Source organism: Lonchura striata, chromosome 6 (genome assembly GCF_050655825.1).
Source record: "Lonchura striata isolate lonStrDom1 chromosome 6, ASM5065582v1, whole genome shotgun sequence".
NCBI lineage: Eukaryota > Metazoa > Chordata > Aves > Passeriformes > Estrildidae > Lonchura > Lonchura striata.
In genome coordinates this window covers 35,750,034-35,768,117 of record NC_140708.1, presented here as the reverse complement: position 1 = coordinate 35,768,117, position 18,084 = coordinate 35,750,034, and the positions used below count along the sequence as shown (strand labels likewise).

Below are 18,084 nucleotides of genomic sequence, written 5' to 3'. Positions count from 1 at the left end.
GGTACCACCACCCTGCAGAAAGGCAAGAGCAGGAGGAACCCCCTTCTTCTCCCTGCCAGCTCCACACAGCCTTGGTACCAAGTCAAGGCAGCAAACAGGCTCTGCACAGAGTAGGTCAGGAGCTCACAGGGAATGGGTGGGAATCTTCAGCTGCTTCCTCCTTGGCCACCCCCTCCTCCCAGCCCATATGCAGGATTTGCAGCTATGCTGATGTGTCCAGACATATAAACTGGACTGGGCGCAGTTTAGTCTTGAGCAAGAGAGGAAACAAAGAGAGACTATGACTCAGAGCACCAGTCTCCAGCTAGGCAGCTCCAGGGCAGCCAAATGTACTTTCCCTTATTAGGCCACATCATGAAACCTCACTTTGTTCTGAGTTGTACCTCATTCTGCAGTAGTAGCACTGACTTTAAGAATCAACTTCAAAAGCAGCACTTGGCAGAGTGCGGCTCTACCTGCAGCTTTGCTTCTTAATAGAACCCCATCAGCTGTAATTCAACTTGACTCCACCTACTCTGACCAACACTGAGTAATAGAATATGAATCAGGCTCCATTAACAGCAGATGACATGTATTAAAAATATAGCACCTGTTTAGCTCCCTGTAAAAATGACATTTTTAAGACTATAATCCTAATTTCCCCTGTGCCACCTCAGTTAATGAGGTAGTTTTGATCCAGATTATTTTAGTAGTCTACAAAGAGAAACCATTAAAAGATAGGGCATTATACCTCCCATAGACTTTGCTTAGAGAGCTCAGTTCTAAAATTCCACAGCTGATTTTCCTCAATTTAAGTATTTTTGTTACATGATGTCAGATTTGTGTCCTCAGCTGAAATATAACCCTGCATGAGCAATGTGTCGCTGAAGTGAGTTCATGCAGGAATTATGCAGGCAGCTGAACTTTCACACCTCTTCTTCTAAAATGCCTCAAATGCTGCTCCCAAAGCTGGAGCAGCCAAAAGGTTACAAGGCATTGTGTATTCTCACACGGTGCTGTTGACTATGAAAATGAAACTAAAAGAAGCATCAACCTTCCACCTGCAACTAAGCAGACAGTACACAGCTAAAATGCTACACATATTTCAGTATAATTTACTTGTTATATTGTTACTTTAAAATAGTGACAGTTCTCAGTGACCACTCTCTAACCCGCCTCTTAAAAAGAAGACATTTTCAGATGGGCTTAAACATTTTTTCAAATGCACTCTCAGGATTCTAAGTGTAGTTCAGTAAGAGATTAATTGCCTTGAGCAGATTTGTTTTGACAATCATAAATTTGGGGTTCTATGCTGCAAAGATGCTATCAGGTGAAAGAATATTTGCATTTGTAAAATTAACAAGTCAAGTGTAACTTCTGGATTTCAGTTAGGACCCCTTCCTCCCCTGCACTGACTCTGCATTTCATTTCACATGGGTGTAGCTGAAAAATGCTTTATCTCTCCTGCTTAAGTGCAAACTGTTAATCTCTTTGAAAAAAGCACTGCTTAAAACTGTTCACAGTTTTAACATACTGACTCTATGAATACAAAATGTATTTCTAAACACAAAACGTGTACTTCTGCGTACAAAATTCTGTACTTGTTAATAAAACAATAGTGACTTTGCAGAAGAAGTTAAGATCTGGAAATTTCTGTAAGACAACCGCAGATCTCAATGTTATGAACATTTCTGTTAAATGCTGACTTCCAGGGCCAGGGGGCAGAAATGGCTCAGCCAAATTCCTTTCTCAATCCATAGATGTGACACAGCAACAACATCAGAAGGGAGGACACCAATAGACATGTTTTTCCCTTGATGAGCAAACAGCTGTCAGACTTCAACTATAATGCTACACTAACAAATCTCTGTGTTCAGAAGAGTGCATTTAAAACCAATTACTGCCTTTAGAGTTCCAGCTTATAAAATCACAAGACTAAATTAGGCTTCCATATTATTTTATTTCCCTCTTAAAATATAGCATTGAAGTCCTGCACACATATAAATATCCCTACAGTTTCTTGCACACTTTCTATCCATCATTACTTAAAGTGCCCAACTGTGAACATTAAAAGTAAAAACATTACTGTTAAGAGTGGCTATACTTTCAGGAGGACTGGTATTCTGACAATGCAGGCCACTGATTTTACAAAAATCACCTGCAAAAGAATACACCTTAAACAACACGCATCAATATTAACCCTGAAGTCATTTTTTTTTTCCCGTTCAGCTTATCTAAAAGCAATTAATGTACAGGGTTTATTTTTGAAACATGTCTTTTACATAGTGTAAGAATAAAGGATAAATGCATCACTTTCTTTCTAGCTCCCTCCTTTCCCCACAAAGTGTTTACTGTGTCCCAAGCTGCTATGTTGATTAAAACCAGTTGAAAAGAGCTCTGGAAATGCATGCAACTTAAAATTCACTTAAACACACTTTAAGTTATAAAGTCTGAGAGATTTTGATTTCAGCACGTGGCTACGGTTCAGTTGGGTTATTGGATGTGTTTGTCGTGGTGGCGAGATTGGTAAACACTTCTTCCTTAGTTTCAGGCTGATGTCTTTCCATTTTGGTTTCCTCTTTAGCATTTTTATTACTGGTATCTCCCTTGCTCTTCACTTCCACAGGTTCAATCTCCATGATTTCCTGTGGTGGCTTAAACTCTGGCAAATTTGGCTGAAGTCCATCAACTTGAACAGGTTCTGGGACATCTTCTGCTTTCTGTTCAAGTTTTTCCAAAATGGTCTGGACCTTCCTTACACCATCTCTCCTGGCCTGGCGCACATCTGCACGACCCTCAGGGTCCACTGAGTCTAGGGCTAGCAACTCTTTGGTCAAATACTCTTCAATCATCAAGTACTTTTTGTCAGTTTTCTTGCCTTCAAAGGAGTTGACCGCCTGCTCAAGCATTTGTACTTTCTCCAGAATTGCTTCCACTTTCAAAACACCAGGATGCTTTTGAGGCTCTCCTGTTTCCATCGTCTTCGGCGGCACTGCTTCTTCAGGAGGAGGCCTTTCCTGGGGAGGAGCAGCCTTAGCAGGGGAAGGAGCCTTTTTGTCAGCTTTCTCTGCCATGGCTGGAGGCTTCTGGGGTTGTGGCTTAGGTTCTGGTTCTTGGTGGGTGACCTGGATTGGGATATATGTGGAGGGTGCCTCTGTTTCGGGCGGTGGGGCTGCCTTGTTGTCAGGCTTGACTTCTGGAGGAGGGGCTGGTCTTGGTGGCTCCTGAGCTGGGACTTGTTGCTGAGAAACCTGGTGAGCAAGGCAAGTTTTGTGTTGAGACACAACGTTCCTTATTTCCCTCTAAAGAGCAAGTAATCTAACATCTAATTTTCTGTACTCCTAGCAGTGCAATTTCACACACACGAGATGTTTAATCTTCCCTGAGCGTTGCTGAATTTTACTGTTTTAAAGTGAAAAACAGCACTGTGCTGAACAGTTATTATAGTCACCGATCAACTCTTTCAAACATTAAATTTCAACCCACCAAATCCTTCCCATGCTCAATAAAATAAGCCTCATAAGCACGTTTAAAAGACAGGACCTTTGAGCAAAGTCTTCACCTAGCTTAAATCAGTGAGATTTCTTGCTGAAGACAGATTTCATCCCCTTTCCCTAATTAAGGGCTCACCTTTCTTGAAAAGCCAACTACTTTGCTGAGTTTTAATCACACTTTGGGCTATTCTCATCCTATTCTTGTTTTCAGGACATTGCTTGTTTGGTTAGTGCTTATTTTTAACCTTTAACCTATTTACATGCAGAGGTTACTGTGTCAATCTTATTACACTGTAGTGATTAAAGCCTGTTCTTGGGATTACTCCACTTTTTCAATCATCAAATCAGAAATCTCTTGAAATTGAGATTAGTTTTGAAATCTTAGCAGGAAACTGAAATTTATGAGATCTGCATTTTCCTCCCCCTGATACCCCCCCTTTAGTTGCTTGGGCCCATAAACAGTTGCTTTGAAAGATACTAAATCCAGCTCTCATGGATTTAAATGGCTGGAATAAAATATCTGTATTTAAAACAAGTACATAAATGCCTTACACTGAGACTCTTACAGCTTTACCTGTTAGACATAAAATTTGCTTAGGGAGAGCAAACTCTCACCCACAAAAATAAATTAGCACTGACCTAGATTATGTCATTAAATCTTAAGTCTTCCTTCTTTTGTCCTAACCTGGGTTTTCAAAATAATTAACCTAATTTTGCTCCTGTCATTTTTAATGTGAAAAATCTCAAGAGGAAATCAATGCTTGTTTCTGTACATACCCACTTCCACCACACACTCACAGCTGTCTAATACCCAGGAGCCTTTTAATTGTAGTTTTAGTAAGAATTCTAACATGGAAAAAATGTTCAGTGAGCAGCGGGTTCTATGACCAAGAACATGCTTCAAGTCACAAGAATAAAAAGCTCTGGATTTTGCTTATCCTCTTTCTTCATAGCAAAAATTACTTTGTGCATCTGATGCTATCCCCTAAATGGCTCTGAGACATCAGTGAAGTATATTTACATAAATGTCACAAATCCCACAGACCTGGTTTTCATCTCATAAACATAATGCAACATCAGTGACCTCAGTGTAATTAAACCGAATTATACTCTGACAAGGGAAGATTAAATCGTGTGTTAAATCATATTTCAGTGATCCACCACAGTCCTGACAGGTGGAAAGGCAACTTGCTTGCTTATCTCAGTATCTCCCAGCCTGTTTAAATCTAGCAGTGGAGACTGCTTTAGGTGCTCTCACGGATGTGTTAGTACAAGCTCATTTTTCAGCTCTAGCCACACTCAGCTCCCTGGCAGGTGAATCATTTTCCCATTCTACATACCTGGGGTCTGTCTACTACTGTCTGCACTCGGATGGGAGCTGGGGACTGCATCTGGCTGCTCACTCTGGCCGGGGAGCTCTCCCGACTGGAGGAGCCTCTCTGAGCCACTCGGAACGGCGACTGCGCCCGCGCCGCCTTGGGCTCCCGCTCCTCCGGCTGGATTTTGTGGAACACCGGCTGGTGGGCTTGGAACTCGCTCTGCTGGGCTGGGTAGTGGGTCTTCTGTGCCTGGTGGTAGGCTTGTGCAGGCTGACGGGGCATGTTTTCATGGATCACAGGGATTGGGATGTAACCGCGAGGCAGCGGATGGCTCCCCGCGTTGGCTCTGCCAGAGGTCTGAGGCGAAGCTGTTGGAGGGTCGGATGCTCCAGGAGGTTGAGGCTGCCATGGAAACAAAAATCCATTATTAAATGGTAACCATCGTGTGCTCACAATACTTTTAATTTCTGAAGAGAAAAGGGGGCATCTTCATAGAAACTGAACTCGTGTTTCTGGCATGCAAGGACTCCATTTCCCTGGTTTTTTGGCCAAGAGCCTCACTAGACAAACCACGTAAGTTGTGAGAGCATCATCATAACAAGCAGGAACCTGAGCTACAGCATTCCCAGCCCTGAAATGAGCAGGGAGTGGATGCTCACTCAGAATGTTTGCTGCTTTTGCATGGCTGTTCCTGTCTAAACCTGTTAAATTTGAGGTAAACTAAGCAAACAAATTACATGTTGGAGACAAGCCCATGCCCCTAAGAGCACACAGCACTGACTTCTGATCCTGGCCACACAAACAGATTTTGTACGTTTTGTTGGGGTTTTTTAGAGCATGTCATTAATTTAGTGATGCAAATATGGCTAATTCCCCTTTGCCCCCTCTCCTGTGAAAGGCCAGACTGGAGCTGCAAGAGCAGAGAACAGACAAGGCAGGAGAGAAAGGGGACAAAACCCCTCTTCTGGTAATGATCAACTGCTCCTGGAACAGCAGGAACCTTGGATAAATAAATGATGGCTTGCATTTCAGCACCCATCAGTGGCACTACTGGTGGCTCTGCTGATGTGCAGTGTAGGGTCTCCAACACAGGCTCTGGTCATTTGTCATCCACACTGCACTGCCAGAGTGTGTAACAGCAAGTTCTGAGGCCTTCTCTCTCTGCTTATCTCCATTAAATGGGAAAAGACACATTCCTAAAGCCACTCTGCAGACAGGGCAAAGCTGTACACAGCTGGGAGAAGGAAAAGCTGAGCCTGTTGTCTTAGACAGGCATGGTTAGTCAAGACAGCTGAGAAACCTGCCAACAGGATTTTAATTACATTCTTCAAACTCCGAATGGGTTTCAGAGAAGATGCCACCACTGCTGAATTACAGACTTGATATGTTTTCAGCTTGGTGAAGGCTGAGTTTCCTGCTCATCTTACTTTGAATAAAAATGAGGCTTATATTTCCATATATTACAGGAATACCAATCTGCTAATTCTCTACAGAGAGCAGGCCAAAAATTTCACCTGAAACACAAAACAAGCAGGGTGACATTTTTTCAAAGAAGTCCATAGTCTGAAAGTATCTTCACATGCCACTGAAGGACAAGAATACTTTACAACTCACTCCTAAATCTGTATATATGTAAATCCATTTCATACAACTGAAATTTGCCATTAGGAAGCAAAGATCCTCTGAAGTGGCCTGGGTTGTTAGCTGACTGGACATTTGTCTCTCCCACTTTGTTCACCCTGTTTGACTCAGGGTGCAGAACACAAGAGGCTTGTCTGTGGGGGAACCTGTGCAAACCCTAAAAAAACCCCTCCCCTGCCACAGGTCCCGCTCAGCTGTGCATTTATCTCTGCAGAATCATTCCAGAACAGAAGCGGGTGACGCTAGAAAAAACCCATACATATTCATGCTGCCATGACTGTGCACTTTCAGCACCCTGCAAGTGCTGGGGGGGGGAAAAAAACCAACAAAAAAAACCCACAATCCTGTGGCAAGCTGGGCTTTCTAAGCTCCCCCGTGTGACATTGAGGCCACAAATGCTGCAAGCAGAGCCCGGCGCTGCTGACGCTCACCTCGGGTCCGTGCGCGGCCGGCGCCGCCGCAGCTGCCGGTGTCTGTCCACATTGTTTATCGGCCTCCGGCCTCGCCGGCGACTCGGGGCCACCATAGCCCCCCCTGAGGGGAGCCTGGGCCTGCCCCGGGGCGGGCACGGCCTCTGCCTTGTACCTCTGCGGGGAGGAGAAGCAGGGGTGCTGCTGCCGGCCGTCGATGCCCTCGTGGATGACGGGGATGGGGATGTAGCCCGCCCGCAGCTTGGGGTAGCCCACGTGTCCTTCTCGGGCCGCCGGCGGCTTGGGGCTGTCGCGAGATGGGCCATTTGCTGAGGACTGGCCTTCCTGCAAGGGAGAATGGCAGAGAAAACTGCTTGTTGGTAGCTCAAACGTGGCAAGAGAAAGGTGTCCTGAAGGTCTGTCCTAAAAGCAGCAGCAGGTATGAGGAGCTCAGAGGTTCTCAGGACAGCCAACAGCAGGTGCCAACACTGCAGGAAAGGGGAGGAAGCTCAAAAGTCTGCTTATGTGTGGGGCTTCTCAAAAGCATTCACTTGTTCTTTGAAATTCCTGCCTCATTCCACCTGGATTTCTTGTTTACCATCACGAGCACTTAGCCACCAACCCAGCCTCTTCAGAAGGACCTCATCCAATTCAAACAAGTACCAATGGGACCAAAGACATTTCCTCAGCACCTCTCAGGACACATCTGAAAAGACACTTGCAAACAACACTAATCCCAACAGAAGCACAGATTTTATTGGTATTGTTCTCCCCACTGGCTATTTGAAGAGATACTGACACTGCACACTGAAAATGTATTCACTTCCAGCTTAGGAGGATCTGGTTCAGTAAACACTGAGGGAGAGGGATATCTTAACAAAGAGGAAAACACTGAAAAGCAAGTTTTAAAAACCCCTGTGTTGTCTCAGTAAACTCACTGGACAATGTCAAAGCTCTGGCAAGGGTGGAAGTGGTTCGTACTAAGAGTTCTCACAAGTCCTCTAGTAAGTTCTTCCTGCGTCGGTCATTCTATTTTGAGACCCTGTGAGGGCCAAGTTCCAGATGTATCTCTAAGTCAGATCATGTAACAAGCACCTCTGTCATTCAGAGGGTAATGTCATTATTCAGTAAGGGGAGAATTTAATAAGGGGACATATGGTGCAAGTGTTGGAAACCCTATTTTTAAAGAGGTGTTTAAGCTGCAAAAATATTTCATGTTGCTCCTGTACACATTAACACACTAATTCATCAGGAATTCACTATTTTACCAAATAGATTATCAGTGTTCCTCCTATATGATAGTATCACCTTAAAAAGTGATTTCTGAGAATTCCTCTGAGCAATAAAACTGCAGAGAATACAGGCTGTTATTTATGTAAACTAATGAAGACAAGAAACAAGCTAAAAGTCTGAGCGCCACCATTCCATTTCCTTTTACTCATTTAATTTAAAAAAAAAAAAAAAAATCCTCCACAAAGGAAGAATTCTAGAAGAGACACAGAGGAGAGCCAGGCCTAGAAAGTTCGCGGAGAGCAGCAGTCTGAAGTTGGCTTTCCCAGCTGCAGAACAAGGATGATCTCATGCCAACGTCTGCACCACCGGGATCCACGGATGAGTCATTTCCAATTCACCCTACCAGGAAACCACATTCCTCTGCTGCACACGGGCTGTCGGGGGCTTTCAGAACCCCCCACACCAACACACACTCGCTCTTTCACCTTCCACCACCAGCACAACCCCGGCCCCGCAGCTCTGCCAGGATCTGCAGCAAACTGCATTTGCCGGAAAATAAAAAAAAAAAATAAATCAGAGGTGTGCTCAGCTGACAACAATGTGAGGCCGTGCTGGAGCCAAGCGTGTGTCAGAGGTGATGATTCCCAGCGGGAAGCAGCACCTTGGTGCTGCGCTGACTCCGGGCATTCTGCGAGTGCTCGCCAGTGTCCCCACCACAGTAACCTGAGCAGCCTCCCCACCTACAGCCACGGCTCCCACCGCTATAAAAAGGAGATTCCCTCACTTCCAGCGGCTCTGCGGGAAGGGTTCAGGAGCCGGGTGGGCCAGCAGCAGCTACAGGTGCTCTGGCAGGAGAAGGTGGTGTCAGCCAAAGCTGCTCTGCCCCACTTGAGGAGGGGGAGAACATCCCAAAGGGAGCAGCTGTTTTGGGGTCTGCATTGTCTTTGATGGCTCCATTTGCAGAGAAGATCTGCAGTTTTCTGGCATGCCCCACAATGATAAATCATTCAAAATGGACAGTGTCCCACTCCCCCCACCCTCCATGAACCCCCCAAAGAGTCAAGCCATGGGCTTCCCCTCCCTTGTCTGCATGTTCAGACCCGTAGGGCTGCCCTTGTTTTGAACCTTCCCGGCAATCTGAGAAATCTGCCACTGCAACTTAAACCCTGCTAGGAAATACAAAAGAGTCAGCGCAAAACCAAAGCATAAATCAGGTTGGACTGCTTTTTCAAAGCATCCAGTTTAAAAGTTAAGTAGAGCTTCTGTCAATACTTAAGGGGTTTTTGTTTTGTTGTTTTCTATTTCTTTTAATAGACTACACTCCCATGATTTCTCATGTATTCTTACAACTTCAGACAACCTGTGCTGCTCCTGTGGAAAGTAGGATTTTAAACTGGTCCTTTGTTGCAGGCTTTTTTCCCCTGTAGTCAGGTCTACCCACAGCTGTGCAGTCATACTGGGACAGCCCTTGGTGAAAGAGCAAATGCAGCATCCTTGTTTTTCCTACCATCAGTGGCTCCGAGGCACAGATCAGGTTTAGGAAAGGTGCTCTCATCACAACTGCACTTCCTGATCCACACTGTCCCCTTCAACACTTAATTAATACTTAACTCTGCAAACAGTTGCCTACATTAGCCTGTTTGTATCACCACGTCTTTAGCATTCTTTCTTCCATGTTTCTTTTCTTCCCACTGTGGTACAATCACAAACAGGGACAATCCAGGTATTCTGAAAGTCCCATCACAGGGGAATGGCAGCACTGAGGAGGCCCTGGGTTTGGGGAGATGCTGCCAGTGGTCCAGCTCTGTATTTAGTGAGAATCTGACACAGCAGCAAGTGCGTGCAGATCCCAGTGTACCTGTCTCCAAACTTCTGGCCACAGCATTCTGTTCCATGCAGGAGAGCCTGTGTTTCCAGCCTGGGCAAACAGGTTCTGGAAGAGTTCAGGAAAAGCTCAGGTGTGCCTGGGGACACTGTGCCCATGAGGAGGAATGGAATCAAGCTCTGGAAAACTCACCTTCACACTACTATAAAGACATTCACAGATTCCTTCCTAATGCTTTAATTCCACAGAACAGCCAGCACAACAAAAAGTAGCCATTTTTTGGTTTTATTTGCCTTCTATCACATACAGTTCTTGCTTGCTACATTAACAAACCTGTTACTTGAAAGAAGTCCAGAGCTCACGTATAATTCAAATCTGCACAAAGAGAATGACCAACAAATGAATGACAAGTCTTATTCCATCATCCTTCCTGGTTTAAGCATACAAAAACAGGAACCAAACTCAGGTTTCTGCATTAAAACAAATTGAAGCAAAATTTCTCCTGCCCTCATCTAAGGCAATAAGACACTCCTTAAAATTGAGAATAGCTACAAGCAGCAGAGTATCAACTAATTTTCAGTAAGTACCAGGACTGACTATCAGCAATCCCACACCCAATTTACCTTGAAGAGAGAATCCCTCAAAAGGAGGGAGCACAAAAATGCAAAAACTGCCTTGAGCAGCTCAGAAATTTTCACGACAGTTCCAATTGACATTTCAGGTAGCCTGAAATACATGCAGGAACTCAAACCTGATCCAGCACTCTGGGAGATGCTGAGGTAAGCCATCCCATCCAGGCAAATGAGAGGTTTGGCCCAGCTGCAGGAGGGACAGAGGAGCTGTGCCTGAAGATCTGCTCAGGAGCAGGGACAGTGCTCACAGCTCTCAGGACGAGCGTTTCTGTTGTGAGGCCATCACCAGGATAAATAAAGGTGCAGCCAGCACGAGTTGTGCAAGTGGAAAAAACACTTCATACCCCCACATCCTACTGCTGGCTTCCCGTGGGAAGGGCACTGTCAGGACAGACACTAAAATCCTCCAACTTGCTCCCATTTATAAATGACTTGAAGCCATGAGCCACTGGAATAAAAAAAGTGACAGCAAGAGCAAAAGCACAACCCTGCACCAGGGTTCCCAGCAGAGCTTTACTATCTGGAGTGGATAATGGATAAATCCTAATGTGCCCCAAGTCTGCTCAAGTGTTCTTCCAGACCCAAACACAGAAACCTGCAAATTCAGTCACTGCTGATGCCAGCAAATTGCAACTGGAGTCTTCCAAGACAGGTCTACTGTTCAAATTAAATTTGTCAAAATATTCTGTATTCATGTTAAATGACTTCAATAGTTGTATCAAATTCAGAATCTCCCTTTTGAGACATCTTACATAACACATTTGTCATTCCTCCAATACTGAAATATTCGACAGAATAAAGTCTAAAAACCTCCTTTGTTGCCATTGCACTCCTGCATTTTTCTTAACCTGTACTGGTGTTATTTGCAGTACAGTCAAATCAGTCTCTAAAGCACATGTAATTCACACATGTAGCACCCCTGCAGCTCTTGCAGAGCAGCAGTGCAAGTATTTAAATTGTACTGGTTTTGTAAATATTATCTAGCAAGGGGAAAACAAAATTTACCAAGACTGCCAAGAGATCAAACAACTTCTCAGGATGCAAACAGATGGTCCACTGACTCCAGTGTCGTTCTGAACTTTTAAGCTGCTGCTACAGAGTACCATGCAAACAATTATTCTGGTTGCTCAAATGACTGAGAAATTACCCGTACTTGACAAAATCTTACTTGAGAACACACCTTTCCTAACTTTAAGCCTAAATCCCATCTATTTAGGAAGAAAGGAGTACATGATTCTGTTCTTTCATCATCAAATACAGCAATATAACCAAAATGAGTGACAAAACAACCCAGTTTCAGTCACACACATGCTCAAATCCACATTTTACCAGAAATTGCCATGAATAACAAAAAAAGCCAGTGTCACCCATTATTCGAATTAAGAATGAAGTAACTATTCTATTTAATAAAGAAAATACAGTTTTTGTCATAGAAATGCTGGAATTAGATTCCACATCCACTTGTACTTCACTTCTGGCCAGATCTCCTCTCCTTCTTTGTTGCACAAACTACAGAAGTACTACAGAACCTTTGCTACCAATAGAAATCAACATATCCCAAGTATTTCTCAGAAGTTCCTCATGGCTGCTGTGTGTTTGAACACGCTGATAGCACAACACCAGCATGAGCTGGGTTTTACTAACACTTCCCAGAGAACTACACGAGTTGCAGGGTACCCAGTGATTTACTCTCAGTGCTGACTCCAAACTTCTTACAGCCCTGCCTCAGCTGCTGGAGACATTTGCATTCTCACCCTTTTACTCATAATTTGTGCTTAAATATATAGACTGAGCACATAGGCATTTGAGCAAGATATCATTAGCTAATGACTGAAGGGAACCATGAATAAGCTTAGTTGCATGAGCTGTCTCAGTAGGACTTCGTGTCAGTCGCATCATGTAACCCAATTACAGGCCAAGCTGCTTTTGATGTTCTACTTGCTGAATGCTGACTTTTATTTCCCAACATACACATGTGTAGGCACACAGGCCTTTTGTTCTCTCTTGTAATTATCAAGTTGTATTATACAAGCATTACACTAACATTTGCTCTAACTGATGCCATTAGAAATAAATAAACATCATTAAAAACTGAAGGAGAAAACTAATCCTAAACTCTTCAGAACAGAGAGCCTTAATGGAGGAAATATGTTGGCTATCTTGTAGATCAATCTTGTTCCAGGAACAAAACCTGTCCTCTTTTAATCACTAGGAGATTCTGTCTTGAGCTGAAATGCCTTGAGCAGACATGACAACACCTGCCCCATGTACCCATGAGTGGAAGTTGGCACTGAAAGCACCCCATGGGCCAAACTGAACATGTCTGAGAAAGAAACAATGAGTGCTCTTCGAGAGCTGGGATCACCACCCACCCCACCAGCTTTAGTGGATGGAGTTAGAGAAAAGCCCTTCAGAGTGCTAGCAAATATCCTTGCCAAGGGGGATGAGAATGACACTTTATTCAGTTATTTCTGTCCACTGCCTCATTACCTAAGAAGCAGGTGGTCAAACTGTTGCTTTCCTATTAGTTATGACCCAGGAATCTGGAAAACATCAGAAAGCACAACTCTCAAAGATTTGCAAAACAATGCCCCATAAAAAAAAAAAAAGGAAAATAAGTAGATAATGGTTGAAGAGTAGGCTGTGAATTTCAGTTTATTGTCAGGCTTCACATTTTCATCTAAAACTTCATTTTGAACACAGCAGTTTTCTGACTTCACTTCCTTAAAGAGCAATTCTCCAGCACTATGAAAGCACTCGTACATTGCACCTCTTTTATTAATTTAGAGGCTTTACCATCAGCCATAAAAAACACACTTTTGTGCTACACAGCCTACTGGGTAATGTCTGACAAGTCTCTTCCCCACCCTATGCCTAATTTTCCTGTCTGTAAAACCAAGAAGGAAAAATAAAAATAATCAAACCAACAGCTTCTGCGACATATTTAAGAGACAGCATTTCTTTTTGCCTGTAATTAAGTAATGTGATCTGTGTGAACAAGCCATTTCTTCTCATTTACATTTACCTTTAGCAGAGAGAGCACAGCTTGCTTACAGAGTGATAATGCCTGCACACCCTAAGGTACAATGGATTGTTACCTGGCCTTATCATAGTTCAAGTGGGAACAATTCTGTTTCTGCCACGTTGTAGTCGTGGAAAAGTTCTGCCTGTGCATACAAGTGTTAAAAACCCAGCTCCCAGGTAAGAATGCTACCACCTGGCACAAGTATTCTTTCTTCCTTTGTCCTTTAGATAAGGGGCACAGGTGCCTCTGTGTAGGAGTTACACAGAACCCTGGAACACCTTCTCTGCTTTTCCTCTTGCATTATCTCCAGTGTCATTTCCTCCTGCTCCTGTCTCTTATTTCCGATTAGCCCCACCCCATGTTTTCAGGTTGATTGATGCATCCATAAGTTAACTCCCTGCTCACCATGTTCTGTCAGGGGGGGCTTTAAATAACCACACCCAGCAGCTTCAGGGAATCTGGGCAAAGCCAGGACACAACCCTCCAAATATCCCCACTGGTAATTGTACCACTCCTACCTATTAAGCCTTTTCTATATAGTACCTTTTTAATCCAGTAACTAACTTGTTAGCCTGACAGAATGCACATCAGCATTAGGAATGTAAAAACACTGCAGGTGGAAGAGACCTTAACTGTTACTAAGCTGACCTCACACTCCCTTCCCTTGAGGAGAACCACTGTGAGAGGTACAGCTTCAGAGAGGCTGTTCTGACCCCTCAATGTAATTTCTAATTTGGTCTACCAAGGATTTTTCAGTCAACCTGACCACAAGAAGTCAGTGCTCAAAAATAAGCCTTCTGCTAAAGAGCTGTGAATTGAGTGACTTCAGACTTATTTGGGGAAGCAGAGAGAAAAAGAGATGCAACAGCCATGAAGGGAGAGGATGGAAACTTAGGTGTAGTCAGCTGTTCCCCAGTGAAGCATCAGCAGCAGGGTGAGATGGCTTCTTCTTCCTTTGTTTAGCCTGTGCAGTCATTGCTGCAGCCAATACTTATCATAGATCACTTTTATGGCTGCTCCCCGACTTGTGCCCAGCTGCTGCAGCTTTTATCTCAAACCCAAGGCACCAGTGAGCTATTGATCGCTCCAATATCCACCAGTGGAGCTCAGCACAGTCAATTCCTTTGGTTTATTTTTAGCTGCATTATTTCCCAGGGGGTTTACTGCATGTGGAAACAACACATAGAAGGGGCATTGATAAATACCTATACAAACCTTGTTTTCTTCTTTAAATGTAATCTATTTTTATTGACACTTTGGGGAACACCAAGTTAACAATTTAGTGTCATAAGGCAATCCTGCAGGAAGTATGCAGAGCTGTGATGCCCTCAGCACAGAAAATAACTACAACAAATAAGCATAGGAAATGAGCAATTCTATCAAATAAAAGGACAAGTGACACTGCTAATAAACACATTTTTTACTAGATGTATATACATCTTCACAGTATTGATTATACCTTTCCTTAAATTACTGTTAACTGATCAGATCCTTAAAAGAAAATCATTAGTCTACCAAGAAGCTTCATGAATAAATATTTTTCTGTCATTTGAAAATTCATCCCTTATTTCTCACTGAAACAACATGAGATTTTTCCCTCTTTCTCATGAAGGGCTCCCCAAGCCATCCTTATGCTGCCATGATTTCTTATATGTAACAGAAACAAACGTGCAGAAGAATACCCATCCTTCACGTCAGTAAAAAACAAAAAAAAAAAAAGGCCAGACTGAGTGGGAAATAACCAAGAGCCATCTGAATTCACAAATGCACCTAAAATACAGAGTTAAATGCAAAATCAAGGTCTGGTTTCGTTGCTTTAAAAAGGCTTTGACATGGGTTACAATTTCAAAGGAGCCACTTCAACTTTTACCCGATTATGTATCTGGCACAGATTACTGCAGCCAGCATGGCTACACTGATGTTAAGCCCAGGGTAAGTGAGAAGGCCAAGATCAAGCACTCGGGAACAACAGGACTTTGTTATGACACTGTCTCAGCCATATTCTTACCTAGCTAGAAAAGCTCAGTTAGCCCTAGATCTGTGCTCCAGTCATTGTCCACTTAGTGTGCAATACCACATTTCATTGCCTAATCTTTTCTGAAAGGGAACAAAAATTCACAGACAGAATATTGGTGGATTTACTGCAAGACCACCTCAAAGGTGGTCAAAAATTTTCTAGTTTCACTGTCATATTTCAGTGAAAGCAATGCAGTGATGAAGTCAGCACAAGTTTGACCTTCGTATAATCATTCTTGAAAAGGTGCATGAAGTCTGACACATGCAGTCAGCTTTTGTCATTCTCAGATCACTTCTAGAAACCCCAAGTTCTCATTTGAGCTAGGCTGAGAATAATGAAGGAAATCAGAAAGCTCTACCCATCAAATCTGGTTTTTGCTTTCATCTGTGGTTATGTCCTTCCTACCTGTTTAGGTATTAACAGAAGTCTGGCATCTTCAAAAATCCTTGTTGGATTTGGAAGTCAATGTCAATGGGTAATTTGCTTTCATTGCCATTGCCCAGCTAAGAGAATATTTAGAAAAGGACGTATTTCCCTTGGGCCTGATTCTAAGATTCTTTTGCTAACTAGTACCTGTCCTTGTGGAATACACTGGTACTCAACAAACTGATGATTTCAGCAGCTGTCCATGAATTCCAGCAGACACATTTAACTCGAGGCTCTGATAAATGCCCATGTGAGAGCAGTTACACACAACTTCTACCACCATAAACTGGAAGACTTTTTTTAGCTAGGAACTCCCAAAAAACAACAGCTCATCTCTGGAGGCATTTCCCTGTCTCACAGTGAACAAACCCAAAGCACACGTTCCAGCTTGCAGCCAGGAGTAACAGATTTTCCTGTTTGGAAAAGAGTGTGTCCCACAAAAGCTGTTCAAAAGCAAATACAGCTTTTTCTACCTGTGACAGCCCTTGCAATAGAAGAGGCACTTCTCATCACCACAGATTTCACACGAGATAGGGGTGAAAATTTGTTTTGTTTCAGGCACCCACTCAAGCAGAGGGCTGATCCACCAGACAGCTTCCAACTCTCTTCACACCATTATTGAAAGCAGCTTGAATTTGACTATTCTGTTAAATAGGTTAGTCTCAAGTGGTATTCCTGGAACAAAACCCTTTCAGGAAACAGCACACTTTTCTTTTCAAGTACGTTCTATGGCTATAAAAACCACACCATCTTTATTTTTACTACCACAACAGCGAGTGTTAGCAGGTGCCTCCATAAAGGAGAGAAAGCACTTTTTCCTATGCTACTCTCAATATTCTTACTTTCAAATTCCATTTTTCTAAGACCTTTGTATATTATTACTATAATTTATTTATAGACCAAACGAACTAGCACTTAGAGAGCTGCAAAGGGGGTTAATTTGTGATAGAGAAACACATCCCTTCCTTGCCGAGGCCAGCTGCTCTCACACCGAGCTTTCAGTCACGGCCCGCGCTCGCGAACCGGGCAATTACTATTTTAAGAAACGGCAAGTTCATAAAATAATTAACACTCCTTGAGCGCGTCGCTCCTCTCGTTGTAGGGGAGAAAACAGAGATCCGGAGCAGCCGCATGCCGCATCCAGCGGCCCCTTCCCCGCTGCTGCGGGGACACAGAGCCCGACCCCGGGGCTCCCCCCGGGGCTCCGGTGCAGCCCGCGGAGCTCCGCGCCCGGGACGTGCCCGAGCCCCCGGCCGGGAGCGCGGCGGAGCGGTCAGCCCGCGGTTACGCGATGCTCCGCGCGGAGAAGAGCGCCGAGACCCCGGGGAATCGCTTTCCCACCAGGCAAATCCCACCAGGCTCAAGTTTCCAGCGCTTTCTGCCCCCAGCCGCCGCGCCGTTGGGCCGAGGGCTGTATTCCGCCAAGGAACGGGCTGTATTCCCCAAAAGCCGCGGAACCTGACCCGAAAGGGTCACTCCGCAGGGCCCCGGCCGCTCTCCCCTCCGCGCCTCTCCTTCCATGGACATATTTGGACTGAGATGCGGCTTTTCCCCGAGCGTGCTTCGGAACAAAACCGGAGCGGCAGCTGCCGGCAGTGTGGGACCAGGGAAAAGAAAACGGGAAAAGAAAAAATAAGTTGGAGCCCGAGCCGGATCTCTCATTTTTTTTTAAGGCATCCAGCGTTCGGGCAGTTCACAGCTGAAAAATAAATCAGCTTCGCCTCTCCCCGGGAGGCCGGGCGGACTTAACCAACTTTAAATAAACATTACAGGGCCGAGGTATCGAATGCACAAAAAAGGGACTGCAGTGCGTCAGAGCCAAAAGGCAGCTCCCGCCCTCCCCGCACGGCCCCGACCCCCCTCGCCCCGCGGGACCCCGGCCCGGCCACCCCCGCCCGCCCCACCTGCGGCGCCGCCCGCAGGCGCGGGTCGCTCCAGGTCGTGGTGCGGCTGTTGTGATCCACGAAGAAGGGCCAGCCGGTCTGCGGGTCGATCTTGATCTCCCAGCCGGGGGGCAGCGGCTCGGCGCTGCCCTCCATCTGCGGCGGCGGCGGGCTCTGCGCGGCGGCGCTCATGGCGGGGC

At 44.7% G+C, this 18,084-nt stretch overlaps 1 protein-coding gene across 1 annotated transcript; it reads right to left on the bottom strand.

The window, feature by feature from the left end:
* Nucleotides 1-1,919: 1,919 nt before the first annotated feature.
* Nucleotides 1,920-18,084, bottom strand: BAG3 (BAG cochaperone 3). Its single transcript, XM_021529277.3, has 4 exons — nt 17,906-18,084; nt 6,865-7,188; nt 4,814-5,194; nt 1,920-3,230 (listed from the first exon to the last, which is right to left on the bottom strand). The coding sequence occupies exons 1-4, from the start codon at nt 18,074-18,076 to the stop codon at nt 2,457-2,459; spliced, it is 1,650 nt and encodes a 549-aa protein (XP_021384952.3). The 5' UTR covers nt 18,077-18,084; the 3' UTR covers nt 1,920-2,456.

What these genes read in the sequence shown, in the direction of transcription:
- BAG3 (XM_021529277.3), bottom strand. Translation starts at nt 18,076, where the DNA reads ATGAGCGCCGCCGCGCAGAGCCCGCCGCCGCCGCAGATGGAGGGCAGC. An exon ending in GCCTGCGGGCGGCGCCGCAG is followed by an intron (nt 7,189 to 17,905) that starts GTGGGGCGGGCG and finishes TCTCCCTTGCAG; the next exon opens with GAAGGCCAGTCCTCAGCAAA. An exon ending in CGGCCGCGCACGGACCCGAG is followed by an intron (nt 5,195 to 6,864) that starts GTGAGCGTCAGC and finishes TTTCCATGGCAG; the next exon opens with CCTCAACCTCCTGGAGCATC.